We start from the raw sequence: 19,494 nt of genomic DNA, 5'->3' as shown, positions 1-19,494 counted from the left end.
TTACTAGTTGCGGATTATGCAAATGCAGGACATAAAACCTATAAAACGTTAATAACATAAAAAGTATACTGGACAAAAAAAATTGCAGCACAGACCAGCACAAATACTAAAATTATAACAGTTAAACAAAAACAAACTAGCACAAGCACAGCACAAACGAATCGGACACATTTGGGGGGATTTTGACAAGGTGGGGGGGCTCTTCAGAAAATGGATTTTAGAATAACTTAAAAATACCGTATTTCCTTGAATAGCCGCCGGGGCGCTAATTAATTTAAAACCTCTTCTCACTCCTGCGCTTACCAAAAGCATGCGGGATGGGCAAGCATGCGCTAATTATTTTAAAACCTCTTCTCAGTCCGGCGCTTACCTTATCATGAAAAGCACATTTAATAAAAAAAAACGTTATTATGGTCTTACCTTTACTTATAAATGATGTCCATGTGCAGCTGCTTCTGATCAAAGGCAGTCTTCCTTATCTTTCTTCAGTTTTAAAAGTCTCTGGAGAAATTCCTTTAATTATTACCTCCTGCTTCGATTGAAAGTCCAGTTTAGAAAACTGTGCAAGCAAACGATCGCTGCTCACGCTTGCTGCTTGTTGTCTTCTTCTGCAGCACCTGTCTTCTGCAGTACTGGTAGTCGCAAGAAGGATCTCTAGCGCCCCCTACCACCAGGAGGCGGGAGTCATTTAATGACTCATATTTGACCCGGCGGAAGTGCCAAGCATGCGCTAATTATTTTGCGAAACGAGTTTGACCCGGCTGTAATTCTAGGCAGGCGAATACTATATTCCCAGCGGCAATTCAAGGAAATACGGTAGTAACGGCACAAACGAAAAATTTTTACAAAACAAACGTAGCACAAACAAATATTTGCAATGATAAGGGGGGGCCATCTGCACACAGGTGAGTCGCGACAAAGTAGGTGATGTCCGTGATTCCTGTGTGAGCAAGCTGGCGGTCCCGCCTGCTCATACCGAAACAAAGATTGGGGATGACTCAAGTCGGTCTACTGTCAAATAAACATGCTCAGGTGCTCAGAGGGATGCACAGAGTGAGACCTTTTGTATCCAGTTTGAAAGCCAGAGACGAAGAAAAGAAACACACAGACGTAGCAAAGTTATCAAGTTAATTTTCATGCGTCATTCCATTAATTGACTTATAAGCTATCTGCCAATTGTATTTAAAGCACCAGTAGAGTGGAAACACAAGTTGCCTCTGTAGTGAAACTATTATCATATAGTGTATATCTGATTTATGACACCTAAAGTCCTACAAAGTTTTTGAGTAAATAGATATGATAAAAACAGTATCAACCTCACGGAGATTCCCGAACCATTTTGAGAGTTAATGAGCAAGCCAGTCACGTGATCGCGTGATGTAGAGGAGGAACCATAGATCCCTTCCCCATCAACAACAATGCTAATCAAGCAGACTTTGTGAGAGCCAACAATGATTACCTTTGGAAAAATTATGATCAGAACCTTGTATTTTTGAGCCCGAGCACAAAGAGGGTGAGCAATAAGTTTTAGAAGCCGAGTGATGGATGCAGTTTGATTGTGACACTATAGCATTAGCAGCATTGCTAGGTGCTAAACATACAAACTAACCATAATAAAACAAACATTTACTGTAATATTTCCACTCTCTCTGAGATGCCGACCGATGGAACGCTCACATATTTCCGTTTGGATGAAGTTTCAATCGCAATCCTCACCAAGGGTTAAAAGAAAAGTCGCCACAACTTTTTGTGTCTTTTTTGCCATCGCGGGGGATGTGAAAGTCGAACGATTTACTTTTAGCAAGTTTGAGATGAAGCAGAAGCAGTCGTTGGCTCAGTGTGTCAACAATAGCAGCGTAAGCTAGCATTAGCTCACTGCTATCGATGCACCGCTAAAATAGTCTGTCTGCCTTAGCCCTTATAATAACAATATACTCATATTTGTTTAATTTTCAGGTCACGACATGTAAATTGAGTATTGTTGCCGCTTCCTGGATGTTTTTAGTGTATAGTGGGACTAAAGAGGATCCTCCACTTGTTGACTCAATTGCTAGATATTTATTTACCATTTCCAATGCATAAAAAAGCCAATAATGTGTTTTTGTCTTAAATAAGGATTGTGAATGATAAACATCACATCTCTTTCCAATGTTTGCGTATTTCCAGTATGACTGACCTATTAATATGGTCAGAGAGCAGAAGTGTTCCCATCATGACGTAGAATCTACGGAAATTGTCGAAGATATTGAGAGCAGAATATTCAAAATGGACAACTGAGTTTTTGGCATTTTGTGATGTTTAAACGGTGTTTCCACATACTTTGCAGATTGTAAATATAATTGGATATGGTTTAATGGATGCAATGAAACGCAAGCATGTAAAGTCAGCTTGTTTTTACACTCTACTGCTACTTTTATGCTTTTTAATGCCATTTAAAGGCCTACTGAAATTACATTTTTTTATTTAAACAGCGATAGCAGATCCATTCTATGTGTCATACTTGATCATTTCGCGATATTGCCATATTTTTGCTGAAAAGATTTAGTAGAGAACAACGACGATAAAGGTCGCAACTTTTGGTCGCTGATTAAAAAAAGCCTTGCCTGTACCGGAAGTAGTGTGACATCACCGGAGGAAGGACTCCTCACATTTTCCCATTGTTTACACCAGCAGCGAAAGATTTGGACCGAGAAAGCGACGATTACCCCATTAATTTGAGCGAGGATGAAAGATTTGTGGATGAGGAAAGTGAGAGTGAAGGACTACAGTGCAGTGCAGGACGTATCTTTTTTCGTTTTGACTGTAACTTAGGTACAAGGGTTCATTGGATTCCACACTTTCTCCTTTTTCTATTGTGGATCACGGATTTGTATTTTAAACCACCTCGGATACTATATCCTCTTGAAAATGAGAGTCGAGAACGCGAAATGGACATTCACAGTGACTTTTATCTCCACGACAATACATCGGCGAAGCTCTTTAGCTACTGAGCTAACGTGATAGCATCGGGCTCAAATGCATATAGAAACAAAATAAATAAATCCCTGACTGGAAGGATAGACAGAAGATCAACAATACTATTAAACCATGGACATGAACTACACGGTTAATAATTCCCAGCTTGGCGAAGCTTAACAATGCTGTTGCTAACGACGCCATTGTTCATTAAACAAATTGCAAAAGATTCACCAACACAGATGTCCAGAATACTGTGGAATTTTGAGATGAAAACAGAGCTTTTTGTATTGGATTCAATGGTGTACCAATACTTCCGGTTCAACGATTGGGGTCACGCGCATACGTCATCATATATAGACGTTTTCAACCGGAAGTTTAGCGGGAAATTTAAAATTGCACTTTATAAGTTAACCCGGCCGTATTGGCATGTGTTGCAATGTTAAGATTTCATCATTGATATATAAACTATCAGACTGCGTGGTCGGTAGTAGTGGCTTTCAGTAGGCCTTTAAGGCCTTCATTTTCGCAAAATGCATTAAATGACTTGTAAATGCTTTTTAATGTGGTTCAATCTGTATGTTAAGTTGACGCCCGAGTGACAAGAAGCATCGTTACGGCAAAGAGAAACCCTTGAAAGGTAACAGAGGAAGTTTTTGTTTGCCGCAGCATTTGTGTCCCCTCACAATATCTTTTATGTTGCCTCATAATGTTGCCGGTATTACCTCCAATCCACGGAGGAAGCTTGGGCTGTTTTATGGTATAATAATGTTTTATGTCTCACTTGCGCCCTCTGGAGGCTAATTTGCTGCGAGTGTTTTCATAATTACTTGCATGTTTGTGGTAACTTTTGATATAAAGCTATAGGTGGCAGACCTGTCGCAGGGGGCCAGAGCCCAGGTCCTGGGCCTGCGCGGGGATGTCGGTCCTGGGCTGCATACTGCAAGTGGACAGGGACTCTGTCAGCGTCCGGTAGACCTCCACGGCCTCTTCGGAGGTGGACAGGAACAGCAGCATGTCCTTTTGCACCGCCTTCTGCTAGCACAAGCTACGTGTGTCCAATATTTCAGTTTAGCGGATTAAAAAAAAAAGTGGACTTACGCCGTGCTTCCTGTAGCGCACCACGCGGAACCGCGGCCCTTTGTCCCGTTTGGCGCTCTGCAGCTCCAGCACACACCAGATGCTGCTGTCATTCTGCAGGGACCACAAGGATGCAGTGCATTATTAGCGGCGACAGGTACAGCACACAGCTCACTGACTGTCAGCGGCATGTTACCTTTTGAAAGATGGAATACTTGGCCACGCTGAAGTCTTCCGGATACGCCGGGAGGTCTTTGTCGCGGTCTGTGTAAACCCTGCAAAATTCCACAGCAGAAATGTCGAGATACTTTAGTACATTTTTTTTTTTGTTTGTTGTTTTATTTTAACTTTGTACATCTGTTCATTCTTAATTGTTTTCTATTGTGTGTGTGTTTATATACATATACTGTAAATCTTCTGGTTTCTTTTTTATAATACTTAACTTAATTCATGAGTGTGTATATGCATATATATATATATATATATATATATACACTACCGTTCAAAAGTTTGGGGTCACATTGAAATGAAGATAACTTTAAACTAGTCTTAACTTTAAAGAAATACACTCTAGACATTGCTAATGTGGTAAATGACTATTCTAGCTGCAAATGTCTGGTTTTTGGTGCAATATCTACATAGGTGTATAGAGGCCCATTTCCAGCAACTATCACTCCAGTGTTCTAATGGTACAATGTGTTTGCTCATTGGCTCAGAAGGCTAATTGATGATTAGAAAACCCTTGTGCAATCATGTTCACACATCTGAAAACAGTTTAGCTCGTTACAGAAGCTACAAAACTGACCTTCCTATGAGCAGATTGAGTTTCTGGAGCATCACATTTGTGGGGTCAATTAAATGCTCAAAATGGCCAGAAAAAGACAAAATTCATCTGAAACTGGACAGTCTATTCTTGTTCTTAGAAATGAAGGCTATTCCACAAAATTGTTTGGGTGACCCCAAACTTTTGAACGGTAGTGTATATATATATATATATATATATATATATATATATATATATATATATATATATATATATATATATATATATATATATATATACATATGTATAGCTGTATGTGTGTGTATATATGTGTGTGTGTGTGTGTATATGTGTATATACATAAATGTATATGTCTATATATTTCTGGTGACTAAGGTACCATTTTTTTTAAATGAAAAAAACAGTGGTATTGTTGTTCCATTTACGATAATATGTTGTAAGAAACACTATATTTTACAGTAAAATTCTGGCGACTAAGCTGCCATTTTTTAAAGGAAAAAACAGTGGTATTGTTTTTCCATTTACGATAATATGTTGTAAGAAACACTATATTTTACAGTAAAATTCTGGCGATTACGCTGCCATTTTTAAAGGAAAAAAAAACAGTGCTACTGTTTTTCCATTTGTGGTGATATGGTGTAAAAAACACTGTATTTTTCCAAAAGAATTCTCGCGACAAAGCTGCCATTTTTAAAGTAAAAAAACAGTTGTACTGCTTTTCCATTTACACTAATATGTTGTAAAAAACACTACATTTTACAGTACAATTTTGGAGAATAAGCTGCCATTTTTAAAAGTAAAAAACAGTTTTACTGTTTTTCCATTTATGCTATTATGTTGTAAAAAAAAAAAAAAATTTTACAGTAAAATTATTTTTTACTGTAAAAAAAAATTGTTTTAAGTAAAAAAAATGTGGTACGGTTTTTCCATTTACAATAATACATTGTAAAAAAAAAACAATTTTTTACAGCAAAATTCTCGTGACTGAGTTTCCTGTCTTATACTGTGAAATGTACAATTTATTTTACGATATATTTAAAAAATATACATAAGAATCAAATATATATTGACATGGCCCTCAATGAAAACGAGTCTGACACCCCTGCTTTAAATGGACACTAACACCTGGTGGTTTCGTAGCGACCCCAGCGAGGCGGTTGCCGCCCTCTCTGACGGACCCTGCTGTGATAATGCAACACCTTGGCTGCGGATGCCCACCTGAACTTGCCCAAGATGTCCTCGCTTTTCTCCGGGGGCGAGCTTTCACCCGGCGGGGGCTTGGCAACCGCTCTGCCGGCTGCAAATGCTGCAAAGGCAAAAAAAAAAAGAAAAAAGAGTGAACTGCGGCAGAATATAACAATCTGTAGGGGGAAAAAAAGAGATGCGTGCAGTGATCAAGTGTGGACAAATGCAGGCTCCGCATCCGTCACAGCGGCTTCGAGGAAACCTCCGTCTGACCTCCAGCCGGCGACGGGGACTTTATCACGGGGGGCCCATGTGTCAGCCGAGGGGGAGCAGAACTCTTGACTCGAGTCGGTGCAACGGGCAAATGAAGGCGGTGATAGACAGCAGCCAAGAGTCACCGGGCTGGAACCGGGTGGGAGTTGGATCTGATTCAATCTGTCTGCACTGTGTAAACAGAGCAGAGGGGTACACACTGTGCTGCCTTGCTTTTTTCTCTTTTTTCATTAGTCCTCACGCCTGCACCACATATTTATTGCACTCTATCTGCACCACTTGTGGCCATATATCAGGGTAGGATTTCTGCAAGCAAAAACCCATAGTCAATCTTTTACACCTACACATATCTTTGCTGCTGCAGCTGCGAACAAACAGCCAACGCCAGGGATTAAAATAACAGCAAGATCTTGCCAAAGCTACCCTGCCATGTTGCTTAAACACGCCGTGTACGACCTCATTAAATGACGACTAAACTAGGCTTCCCAGTCTGTTTGCTGTAAAGGGGTTTTGTCTGTTCTTGTGTCAAACTGTACAAGACATGTTCTAAATCTGGGGTGTCAAAGGTGCGCTGATTGCCCATTGTCGGCAATCAGCTCGTTCTTTAACGGCCTTTGGCACATTCTAAATGTATTGTTAGAAAAACACAAAAAACATAAAAAAGTGAAATGAAAGAGCAAATGGATGACAAGGAACAAGAAAAGGTTTTTGTTTCTTTATTTTACTTTTGTCATTGCTGCAAAATAATAATAAATCCAAATTTAGGTTGTTAGGATTTATTAACCTACTCAAGGCTCCAATTACTTCACATCAAATATTCCACCATTTTTGGGAACAATACTGCACATTTTGTGTGATTGCCATATAAAAACCAATTTTTCTATGACTAAAAGAGCGAAGAAAAAAACAACAACGTACACCTGAAAGATAAATCTGAATTTGATCTAGCGTTTAAAGCATTGAGTAAAAAAATATATATATACACTACCGTTCAAAAGTTTGGGGTAACATTGAAATGTCCTTATTTTTGAAGGAAAAGCACTGTACTTTTCAATGAAGATAACTTTAAACTAGTCTTAACTTTAAAGAAATACACTCTATACATTGCTAATGTGGTAAATGACTATTCTAGCTGCAAATGTCTGGTTTTTGGTGCAATATCTACATAGGTGTACAGAGGCCCATTTCCAGCAACTATCACTCCAGTGTTCTAATGGTACAATGTGTTTGCTCATTGGCTCAGAAGGCTAATTGATGATTAGAAAACCCTTGTGCAATCATGTTCACACATCTAAAAACAGTTTAGCTCGTTACAGAAGCTACAAAACTGACCTTCCTTTGAGCAGATTGAGTTTCTGGAGCATCACATTTGTGGGGTCAATCAAACGCTCAAAATGGCCAGAAAAAGAGAACTTTCATCTGAAACTCGACAGTCTATTCTTGTTCTTAGAAATGAAGGCTATTCCACATAATTGTTTGGGTGACCCCAAACTTTTGAACAGTAGTGTATATATATGACTAATTTTTAACACTTTTATGAGTTGGAACCCCAATCATTTTAGTGGGATTGTTTTTCTTAAACTGTCTTTACCCTAAACATAATAATGAATACAATATAAATATTGTTGTGATTTATTGACCTATTTAAAGCTTCAATTACTTCACATCAAATATTCCACTGTCAAATATTTTTGGGGAAAATATTGCATATTTTGTGTGTTTGTCGTATAAAAAAACACGTTTTTGAATGACAAAAAAGGCATGAAAAAAAAAACAAAAAATCCATATAAAATAATAAATACCGTAATTTCCGGACTATAAGCCGCACCTGACTATAAACCGCACCAGCTAAATTTAGGGGAAAATACAGATTGCTCCATATATAAGCCGCACCCGACTATAAACCACAGGGTTTTGATGTGTAATTACCGTAGTATATAGGGGTTCCTGCTACCACGGAGGGGATTGTTGGGACAGAGATGACTGTTTGGGAACGCAAAGCGTCCCATTTATTAACAATAAATCTTTCAATCATTCAATCAAACTTTCACATCTTTGACATGGCGAACAGCATTCGTGCAGTGTACAAATAATACAACGGTGCAAATTAATACAAAGTGCTCGCCTGTACGTTATCAAAATAACCAGCCTACCGGTATATGAAAAGTCAGTCTTTAATCATTGTGTCATCGTCTTCCTCCTGCGTACTAAAACCACCGAAATCCTCTTCGTCTGTGTCGGAGAAGAACAGGCCGTAAATAAGCCGCACCCTTGTATAAGCCGCAGGGACCAGAACGAGGGGAAAAAGTAGCGGCTTATAGTCCGGAAATTACGGTACATATAATTGACGGATAGAGCTGATGTTGATCTAGAGATGTAAGTATTGAATGTAAAAAATAAAAAAAATTAAAATATACATACCGTATTTTTTGGACTATAAGTCGCAGTTTTTTTTCATAGTTTGGCCGGGGGTGCGACTAATACTCAGGAGCGACTTATGTGTGAAATTATTAACACATTAGCGTAAAATATCAAATAATATTATTTAGCTCATTCACGTAAGAGACTAGACGTATAAGATTTCATGGGATTTAGCGATTAGGAGTGACAGATTGTTTGGTAAACGTATAGCATGTTCTATATGTTATAGATATTTGAATGACTCTTACCATAATATGTTACGTTAACATACCAGGCACGTTCTCAGTTGGTTATTTATGCCTCATATAACGTACACTTATTCAGCCTGTTGTTCACTATTCTTTATTTCTTTTAAATTGCCTTTCAAATGTCTATTCTTGGTGTTGGGTTTTATCAAATACATTTCCCCCAAAAATGCGACTTATACTCCAGTGCGACTTATATATGTTTTTTTCCTTCTTTATTATGCATTTTCGGCCGGTGCGACTTATACTCCAGAGCGACTTATACCCCGAAAAATACGGTATATGACTTGTTTTTAACACTTTTATGAGTGTTTAAAAACCCCAACTTTATATCGACAGATAGATCAGAAGGTGTGTCCAAACTTTTGGCCTGTACTGTATGTGTATATATACCTGTATACACTATATTGCCAAAAGTATTTGGCCACCTGCCTTTACTCACATATGAACTTGAAGTGCCATCCCATAGAATTATCCAAAATGTTTTGGTATCCTGGAGCATTAAAAGTTCCTTTCACTGGAACTAAGGGGCCAAGCCCAACTCCTGAAAAACCAACCCCACACCATAATTCCTCCTCCACCAAATTTCACACTCGGCGCAATGTAGTCCGAAATGTAGCGTTCTCCTGGCAGCCTCAAAACCCAGACTGGTCCATCAGATTGCCAGATGGAAAAGCGTGATTCATCACTCCAGAGAAGGCGTCTCCACTGCTCTAGAGTCCAGTGGCAACAAACTTTACACCACTGCATCCCACGCTTTGCATTGGTCTTGGTGATGTATGCCTTAGATCAGGGATGTCAAACATGCGGCCCGTGGGCCGGATCAGGCCCTCGAACAGGTTCAATCCGGCCCGCGAGATGAGTCAGTGTAAAATTGAGCTGCATTTTAAAATTAAATAAACTGTTTTTCTAAATGTGTCCACTGGATGTCGCAATAGCAATTCTGTTAGGCAAGCAAATTGTTTATATTGGGGCGAGCAAGTATACCAAGCAAGAGGTACACAGTAGTGGGGCTGGGACTCCTCCCCCCTGACCCAACGTAAAACACACAGGAGTAAAATAAACAATTGGTAACCCCACTTAAAATGCTGCATGAGACACATTGATATGGTTCTGTGAAAATTAGTTTCTTCTGTGAAAATTCAAAGAAAGTGAACAGTGGAAAGACAAATGAGGTAGTTGATACATAGAGGAGTTTTTATTTATGCTTTCTTATGTTTTTTGTTCAATCCTACATGGGCTGTGACTTAAAGTTGAATTGCTTTGTAGATACACTGAGATTAAGTCTAAATTCATTGTGTTCTTCATGGAGTTTTTGAAACTGTACCATTTTTTTCCGCAGATTTTTCAACTAACTTGAATTGTTTTGTCAAGAGGATCATATGTGATATGTCCTTTTTTCAGAATGTGCTTGTTCTATTTTAGGCCAAAGTAAAACCAAGAAAACAATCTGAAGTTGCCGTAGTTGTATTTTAAAGTTATCATGCCATGATTTTACCAGTCCGGCCCACGTAGGAATAGATGGTTCTCCATGCGGCCCCTGAGCTAAAATGAGTTTGACACCCCTGCCTTAGATGCAGCTGCTCGGCCATGGAAACTCATTCCATGAAGCTCTCTGCGTACTGTACGTGGGCTAATTGGAAGGTCACGTGAAGTTTGGAGCTCTGTAGCAACTTACTGTGCAGAAAGTCTTTGCACTATGCGCTTCAGCATCCACTGACCCCTCTCTGTCAGTTTACGTGGCCTACCACTTGGTGGCTGACTTGCTGTTGTTCCCAAACTCTTCACTTTTCTTATAATAAAGTTGACTTTGGAATGTTTAGGAGCGAGGAAATTTCACGACTACGTGGCACTCTATGACAGTTCTACGCTGGAAATCACTGAGAGCGGCCCATTCTTTCACAAATGTTTGTAGAAACAGTCTCCATGCCTGAGTGCTTGATTTTTATACACCGGGCCAAGTGATTAGGACACCTGATTCTCATAATTTGGATAGGTGGCCAAATACCTTTATGAGCGGGACCCTTTTGAATCCCTGAGGATTTTAGTGGTACTTTTTTTATTTTTCTTTGCTTTTTTTAACTGACTTTTTTTGTTTAACTCTTTGCTCCAAAAATAATAATAAATCAAAATCAATGTTGTTATGAATTATTGACCTACTTAAGGTTGCAATTATTTAACATAAAACAATTCCACTTTGAATGTTTTTGATTGAATGTTGCATACTGTATTTTGTGTTTTTGCCATAAAAACATGGTTTTATTTTACAAAAAAGGACATAAAACTTACAAAAAAAACCCCTCAACTTTATATGGACAGATAGATCTGAAGTTGATCTAGCGATTTAAGGGTTGACAAAAAATAAAAATAATATATGACTTATTTTTAACACTTTTATTTTTATTTATTTATTTTTTTTTTAATAATGTCCTGCCCAGCTTCTCGGGCAAATCATATAGCAGATGTAGATGCCCATATCGGCTGTTCAGATTTACTTTACAAAAGAGAAGTGTAGGATACTTCTCTTGTTGCCTTACTTGTATTTTGACTTTATTAAATGTATTTATATTATCATTTGGTGCAGCCGGGCCGGAGCAGGAGGGGATAGAAAGAGACAAAAAGGAAGACAGAGGGGGGAATTGTGGGGACAAGAGGGGGATTAGACAGAGAGACAAAAACAACAACAGCAAACACAACAACAACAACAACAACAGAGCAACATCAGCAAATACGACATGTACAAATATGATGGTAAAAGTAATAGCAAATAAGCAGTTAGCGAAAATTTAAAAAAATAAAAATAAAAATACAGAAATGACAATGAGCATTATTACACTAAAAATGGAGCAATATGAATACCAATAGAAATAGTGCTATTGATAATAAACAATACCAGTACTTTACCTTTATTATCAACAATACAATTGTTCAAATGCAACAATACATATACGTAATGATAACTTGAGATACGAAAGAATGCAGAAAAATGGAGGGGAAGAAAGAGAAGCAACCTTAACCTTGTAGATTGTTATAGTAACAATAGGTTAAGCTTTGTCAGTGTGCCATGTGTTATACCCAGTTTACCCTAGGGCAACAACGTTAATATATGTTTGATGAAACGTGATTATGTGCATGAGTGTATGTGTGCATATGTACTTGTATATGTACAGTATGTGTATGTGTGCTTGTACAGTGAATGTATATGTACAGTATGTGTATATGTGTGTACCATAAAGGGTCTCAGTCATTAAAATGTTAAAAATAAGTCAGATTATTATTTTTTTTAAATTATTTAACGCTTACAGTAAATCTCTATATCAACTTCAAGTTGATATAAAGTAATACAAATTTAAAAAAATGTTTTATGGCTTTTCTGTCAAAAACAACTTAGTTTTTTTAGAGTAAAACTGAAATATGCAGTATTTAGTAATTAGAGCCCTAAAAGATCAATAATGCAGGACACCATTGATTTTAATTCTTTCATATTTTTGAGTAATCACAGTGAAAAGATAAATAAAAAATCGCTAAATATATTTGGGATCCAAAAGGTGCCCCAATCATAAAGTGATACATTTTTATTAAGTTTTTCTTTTACTTTCAACACTTAAGTTATGAGATCAACTTCAGATATATCTGTCGATTTTATGCTGGAACAATTATTTTGTTTGTTTTATGCGCTTTTGTCAAAGAAATCTTTGATGTTTTTATATGGCTACTACACAATATATGCCATATTTACCACATAAAACATTTTAAAGTGAAATATTTGAAGTAATTGGAGCCCTGAAAATAATTCATTATAACAAAGATTTTTTTGTCATTATTATATTTTTTTGGAGCAATGGCAAAAAAAGAAAAATAAAGAAAGACAAAAGAAAAAAAAACAGCCTGCATGGCAGCTTTTGTGTCAACATTGCAACTTTTTCTTGTTAGATTTCACCTCATTCCACTTTTTTTAATGTTCTTTTTTATTTTTACAATAGTATTTCCAGAATGTGTGGCGGGCCGGTAAACAATTAGCACTTTGGACACCCCTGCTTTAAACACACTGTAAGATGAATTACTGTATGTTTGAATGTAAACATGCGGCTCTTTTCACTCAACATTAATAAAAAAGACGTCAAAATGGGCTTGGCGACACTCCCGCCGGCGCTAAAGACAGTCAGCTGTTTTGGATACGATCTCTGTGGAACCTCCACCTGATGGGGCAACTTTGACATGCAAGACTTTTTGCTGTGAAAGACAGGTGCAACATTATTTTATGTTTTTAGTCCTTATTTAACGACAAATCATAAAGTTAACTTTTGTGTCTTGCGTCCATGATTGTAGATGGACCGTGCTCGCGAGTCAAAAGCGACCAAGCAACTAAATAAAACAATGTAGCGTCCTCCTTGTAGTGTGTACTGATGTTAAAGACATTATACACTTCATTGCACTGTACTGTATCACTATATCCATGATTAAATGCTTTATAATTCCATGACAGTTTTACAGTGGCATACACACGTCCGTGTGCTTTTTTACAGATACTTAAACATGCTAAATGGTTTCCTTGGCTCGTTAGTGTGGCCGATTTAAAAAATAATGTACACTTCAGCAACATGATGATGTATTACATGTGCAGTGAACATGTTATAATTCTATGAGTGTTGGGTTTCAGCAGCTAAGGTGTGCATTCGCTCTTTAATAATTTCCCAGGGCTCTTTGTAGGTGCAGGCTGGTTTTAAAGATAATGTACATGTCATTGTACGTCTAAAGTTTATCAAAATAAACATAATAGGAGGTGTAATTCCACCAAGTCAGCTATTGCTGCTTTTTTTTTAGCCTTCTGATTGGACAAAATGTGCATGACAGCAGGCGTATGCGTTTGTGTGTAGACATAGAAAGTTTTGAAACTACACACGTGTGGATGGAGATTGTTTTAACCCCAAATATGTGTTTTTGAAACTCTCCGTGTTTGTGATTCGAAGATCCCAAGGACATCAGGCAGCTTGCAGATAATGTTGGTATTTAATTCCATACACAAGCCAAAAATACAAAAAGTGCAAGGCAAAAACCTAGCGTAGCATAAACGTGAACAGTAAGTAGTAGCGTAAAGCTTAGCTTCAAAATAACAGTCGCGTTGAGAAAACATTGATCCCGCGCCTGCTGATTGCAATGGGCCACTAGTGCGTGTCCCAATCAAGAAACAGAAACCGGTGTGTGAAATCAGCGCTCCTAGCGAGAAAAGGAGCACTGAAACAGAAACGAATCAAAACACATGACCTGTGGTGTCAGGTCATGACAATAAAACTTAAAAAAAACAACTTCATATCGCCAGATAGATCATCAGTTGGTCAGGCGATTTAAACGTTGAAATTAAAAAAATAATTATATGACTTATTTTTTACATTTTTATGAGATCATTTTGGGTACCAAACTTGAGCAATGTCCTATAGGTAAAAGAACCCCAATGGTTTGTAATGGTTTTGAACATTTAAAATATCAAAATGGACCCCACATGCTTGAATTATTCAGTGTGCGGCCCTCAGTGGAAAAGGTTTGGACGCCCAGGGTTTCACGGTAAAAAAAATATAAAAAAACAACCTGCCTACCAATCGTATGTCCTTCCGGTTTAGAAGAGATCAGATAAAATGTATTTTTTGTTTGACATGTTTGCTGTCATGTCGACCTTGGATGTTGGAGGTACATCAAATGTTTTTAGTGCTGCAAACACAGGAAGCACACGCGAACATGTCTTCTCTTTGCTTGTGCGAATTCAACAGCTCCAACAGTGGCTTGGTCAGGTCTCAATGCGTGTGCGTGTGCGTGTGCGTGTGAGTGTGTGTGTGTGCGTTTCATGTCCCCTCTATTAAACAAGTGCATCTAAGCGCGGCCAAAGGTGAACTAGCAGAGCGAGTGGAAGAGAGATTTGATGACTCGCCTCACGCTAACAGCACTGCTGAAGTTAGAGGTGTTTTTTTTTGGAAGGTAAGATCAAAGCCAGCGTAAGTGAAGAAAATTCTAAAAAGTACGTCTTCATCCCTGTGTGAAAACGTCCTGCACTACATAAAACACTGACAAATATCACACCTTTTTACAGACTTTTACCAGCACGAACACAGACAGCACATTTCAAATAGCATTCTTATTCATTGTTGATCTTGCCAGAGACTATACTATAAAGAGTAAACCAGGAAACACTTCCGAGTAGTCAGTGTACAGCTTGTATGGCAGTATAGATGCACCACGCCTGGTCCAGCCATTGCTTCCGTTACACCCCGGGATCCAACCTGGGTCCTCCGATTGAGAGCGCTCGGCATCGAGCTAAAAGCCTGAGTTAAAAGCTCTTAAAGTGTTAGGTAAGTGAGCGTTACCAACGTACACTCTTGCATTGATTTATCATCAACACTTTCAAGTATGGGGACGATAGCGCGCACGAGTGCTACTGGCACGGGGGAGCTGCGGTTTGATTTTCAGAAAGATGAAATCCAACATGTAGTGAGATATTGTGAACAGAGGGCAGCTCAAATGCAGAGGACAAATTTCACCACATCTAGTGTGTGTGTGACAATCATTGGTACTTTAATCTTTAATCTTTCTAAAAGGACAAATAGTCCAAACAAACCTTCAGGATGATAAGTGTCTTCAAGCACGCAAGGGAGGAGGCAAAAAAGAAAGGGAAGAAGGATAGGATGGGGAGGATGGAAGGAGAGGAGGAAGCAAGAAACAGGGAAAGGAAAGACGGAAGGAAGGGAGAAAGCGAAGAAGCAAACGAGGAAGAAAGAAAGGGAAAATAAGAAGAAAGGAAAGGAAATGTAATGAAAGAAGAACGAAAAAAAGAGGAAAGTAAGAAAGAAAGAAAAAAATAAGAAAGAAGAAAAAATTAATAAGGAGAAAAGAAGAAAGACCAAAAGAAAGAAGAAAAAGAAGGAAAGTAAAGATTAAAAAGAAAAAAGAAAGAAAAGGGAAGAAAGAAAAAAATATATTTAAGGCTCTGTACCGAGGATGTCGTTGTGGTTTGTGCAGCCCTTTGAGACACTTTTGATTTAGGGCTATATAAATAAACATTGAATGAAGACAAAAGAAAGGCAGAATAAATAAAGAAAGACATAAGAAGGAAAAAAAGACAAAGAAAATTAAAGAAAGAAAGAAAAAAAAAAGAAATAATGAATAAAGGAAAAAGAAAGAGAAATTAAAAAGAAGAGAGAAAGAAGAAATAAAGAAGAAAGAAAGACAGAAACAAAACAATAAGGAAAGGAAGTAAAAAGTAGGGATGATACTCGAAACCGGTTTTCCCGGTTGTTTGATAAGAAAAGAACCGAGTCCTCGGACTCGAATCCCTTTTTGAGAACCGGTACCCGTTATCGAGACCACTATAGTAAAGAAAAAGAGTTGGTTCTTTATTCGAACCCCTCGGAACGAATCCCGTCCCGACCAGAAATGCTCCGCAGGACATCACAAGAAATGAGTCATGTAGCTCAGTCATTAGGCGCAGATAGCGAAAGCAGGAAAAAAATGGACGGGAAAAAGTGCTCCAAGGTGTAATAAAGTTCAAAACAAAAGGTATAATCTAATGAATAACTTTACTGGGAGATTTGAGCAGGGTACAAACACATGAAGAACACTTCTACGACCCACCGGAAACATAGCAACGCACCTCCTTTACGGCAGCTGTCGCAACGTTCTTATAGCAACCGCTGTTAGGATCCGCTGCCCGGATCATAGTTTTACGTTCAAGTCACTTGTGTTTTCAGCACCTTGTTTGGTTTCTGTTGCCATGACGGCAGATTGTGATCACCTGCCTCTGGTTAGTGTTTGGGACGCGCACCTGTTGCCCAAGCGCTAATCAGAGGGCTATTTAGTCTTTGCCCGGGCAGCACTCTGGCTGGCTTCCTAATTTGCTTTCATGCAACAACTAACGACCACCTTGTTTCCTGTTAGCTTTCATGCTATATTATTTTGCTTACTAGCTCCCACGCTAGTCGTTTTTGTTTTTCTCTTGTCTGATTTAGTTCTAAAATAAATCATTTTCCTACCTGCAAGCTGTGTCCGAGCCCGTCTGCATCCTTGGGAGAACAACACCCGCATCACCATGCGACCAGGTCGTTACAGTAGGAAGCCAGCAAGAAGAAGTTCTCCCGCAACGAGCACGTCGGAGGAGATGGACGAAGGTGCGTGGATGGTGTTGCGAGCAATGGAGGCGGAGACTCTCCGCTATTCCCCTTCGGAGCGCCAGGACCTGATATGGGGTCCTAACGGAAGGTTGGTCCCAATCCACTCCGTTTGGCCCGAGGACATCGCCACACCTCCGCACCACCGGACGCGTCAGCGAAGACGGAAGCCACCAAAGAGGTCTTCACTTCGCTGCAAAGACGCGCCACTCCCACAGACTCCTCCACCGGTACACAGTAAGCAATATTCAGCCCAAGATTCCCCTCCTCAAATGTTTGGCAACCCAATTGACCACTTTGCCAAACATTTCACCGATTGGGCTGTCAGTCAGCTAGAGACCCACACGGATGACATCATCCCGCCCACTTTGGATGACGTCATAGACAAAGACTTTTTTAGACATCATGTCAATTCTTCCTGCCAGCCATTTTCTAGTGACTTTAATTCTGCAATAAAACATTATCAGGACATTTTTGTGAAATATAATTCTAGTCAGTCCCGGTCACCTGACTTTCTAGCTCCACCCCCAGTGACTATTGCTCCGCCCACTGCACATATTTTTTCCCCCTGTGCTCCCACCCAGTCTCAAGTGGGGAGTAAGAAAAGACATTTTGGACAATTTAGAGGAGAGGATTCAGCCCTCCCCCGGACCTCCCACCACCCACACTTGAAGACGGTTCCAATCCGCAAGGAGCGCGTCTGGGATCCGCTTTTTGAGGGGGGGGCTAGTACTGGGAGCTGTGCGAGTGGGGTGGCACAACGGCGTGCTAAGCCGCAACCTCCTGCTCGGCCACCGCCACCTGTCCTTCGGCCTGCTAAGCCGCAACCGCCAGCTAGGCCACCTGCACCTAAGCTAGCGCCAAGGCTAAGGCTAGCACCAGCTCCACCACAGGTTCCAGTACCTGCACCTCGGCTGGTTCCCACACCAGTACCTGCACCTCGGCTGGTTCCCACACCAGTACCTGCACCTCGGCTGGTTCCCACACCAGTACCTGCACCTCGGCTGGTTCCCACACCAGTACCTGCACCTCGGCTGGTTCCCACACCAGTACCTGCACCTCGGCTGGTTCCCACACCAGTACCTGCACCTCGGCTGGTTCCCACACCAGTACCTGCACCTCGGCTGGTTCCCACACCAGTACCTGCACCTCGGCTGGTTCCCACACCAGTACCTGCACCTCGGCTGGTTCCCACACCAGTACCTGCACCTCGGCTGGTTCCCAGACCAGTACCTGCACCTCGGCTGGTTCTCGCACCAGTACCTGCACCACGGCTGGTTCTCGCACCAGTACCTGCACCACGGCTGGTTCTCGCACCAGTACCTGCACCACGGCTGGTTCTCGCACCAGTACCTGCACCACGGCTGGTTCTCGCACCAGCGACTCCGGCTGCCACGACAGCGACTCCGGCTGCCACGACAGCGACTCCTGCTGCCACGACAGCGACTCCTGCTGCCACGACAGCGACTCCGGCTGCCACGACAGCGACTCCGGCTGCCACGACAGCGACTCCGGCTGCCACGACAGCGACTCCGGCTGCCACGACAGCGACTCCGGCTGCCACGACAGCGACTCCTGCTGCCACGACAGCGACTCCTGCTGCCACGACAGCGACTCCTGCTGCCACGACAGCGACTCCGGCTGCCACGACAGCGACTCCGGCTGCCACGACAGCGACTCCGGCTGCCACGACAGCGACTCCGGCTGCCACGACAGCGACTCCGGCTGCCACGACAGCGACTCCGGCTGCCACGACAGCGACTCCGGCTGCCACGACAGCGACTCCTGCTGCCACGACAGCGACTCCTGCTGCCACGACAGCGACTCCTGCTGCCACGACAGCGACTCCTGCTGCCACGACAGCGACTCCTGCTGCCACGACAGCGACTCCGGCTGCCACGACAGCGACGTCTCAGCGACCTCGAGTGGTCCGGCTGCGCAAGCAGCTCTCTCAGAGGACTCAGAGGCTGCTGAAATTCTGGCGCCACTCACGCCCACCTTCTCGGCGGCCACGAATGTGGCCTTACCGTGGTCGCCCGCCTCGCCCGCCTCGCCAGCGGCGGCGGCGTTCCATTCGCCGCCGCCACCTGACCCTTCCCCGGTGGATTCGGGGACACGTGGCCTGGCGACCCACCACCAAGTCACCCCCCCGCCCGCCCTTGACTCGTGAACTATTGCTTGTTTTTTTTTGGGTTCCAGTTGTTTTTTTGTTTTCAAGGGACATCTGGAATCTGTCCTTTTAGGGGGGGGTACTGTTAGGATCCGCTGCCCGGATCATAGTTTTACGTTCAAGTCACTTGTGTTTTCAGCACCTTGTTTGGTTTCTGTTGCCATGACGGCAGATTGTGATCACCTGCCTCTGGTTAGTGTTTGGGACGCGCACCTGTTGCCCAAGCGC

At 41.2% G+C, this 19,494-nt stretch overlaps 1 protein-coding gene across 1 annotated transcript in view; it reads right to left on the bottom strand.

Annotated features, from left to right (window-relative positions):
* The window catches only part of parp4 (poly (ADP-ribose) polymerase family, member 4), a 131,527-nt gene that overhangs the window by 97,313 nt on the left and 14,720 nt on the right, over nucleotides 1–19,494 (bottom strand). The window contains exons 4-7 of the mRNA XM_062061526.1: nucleotides 6,038–6,125; nucleotides 4,232–4,310; nucleotides 4,057–4,149; nucleotides 3,832–3,990 (exon numbers count right to left, since the gene is read on the bottom strand). Coding sequence (XP_061917510.1) covers nucleotides 3,832–3,990; nucleotides 4,057–4,149; nucleotides 4,232–4,310; nucleotides 6,038–6,125 — 419 coding nt within the window. The remainder of the gene's footprint in view (nucleotides 1–3,831; nucleotides 3,991–4,056; nucleotides 4,150–4,231; nucleotides 4,311–6,037; nucleotides 6,126–19,494) is intronic.

Source organism: Entelurus aequoreus, linkage group LG10 (assembly GCF_033978785.1).
Source record: "Entelurus aequoreus isolate RoL-2023_Sb linkage group LG10, RoL_Eaeq_v1.1, whole genome shotgun sequence".
Lineage (NCBI taxonomy): Eukaryota > Metazoa > Chordata > Actinopteri > Syngnathiformes > Syngnathidae > Entelurus > Entelurus aequoreus.
This window is presented reverse-complemented; position numbering and strand designations above follow the sequence as displayed.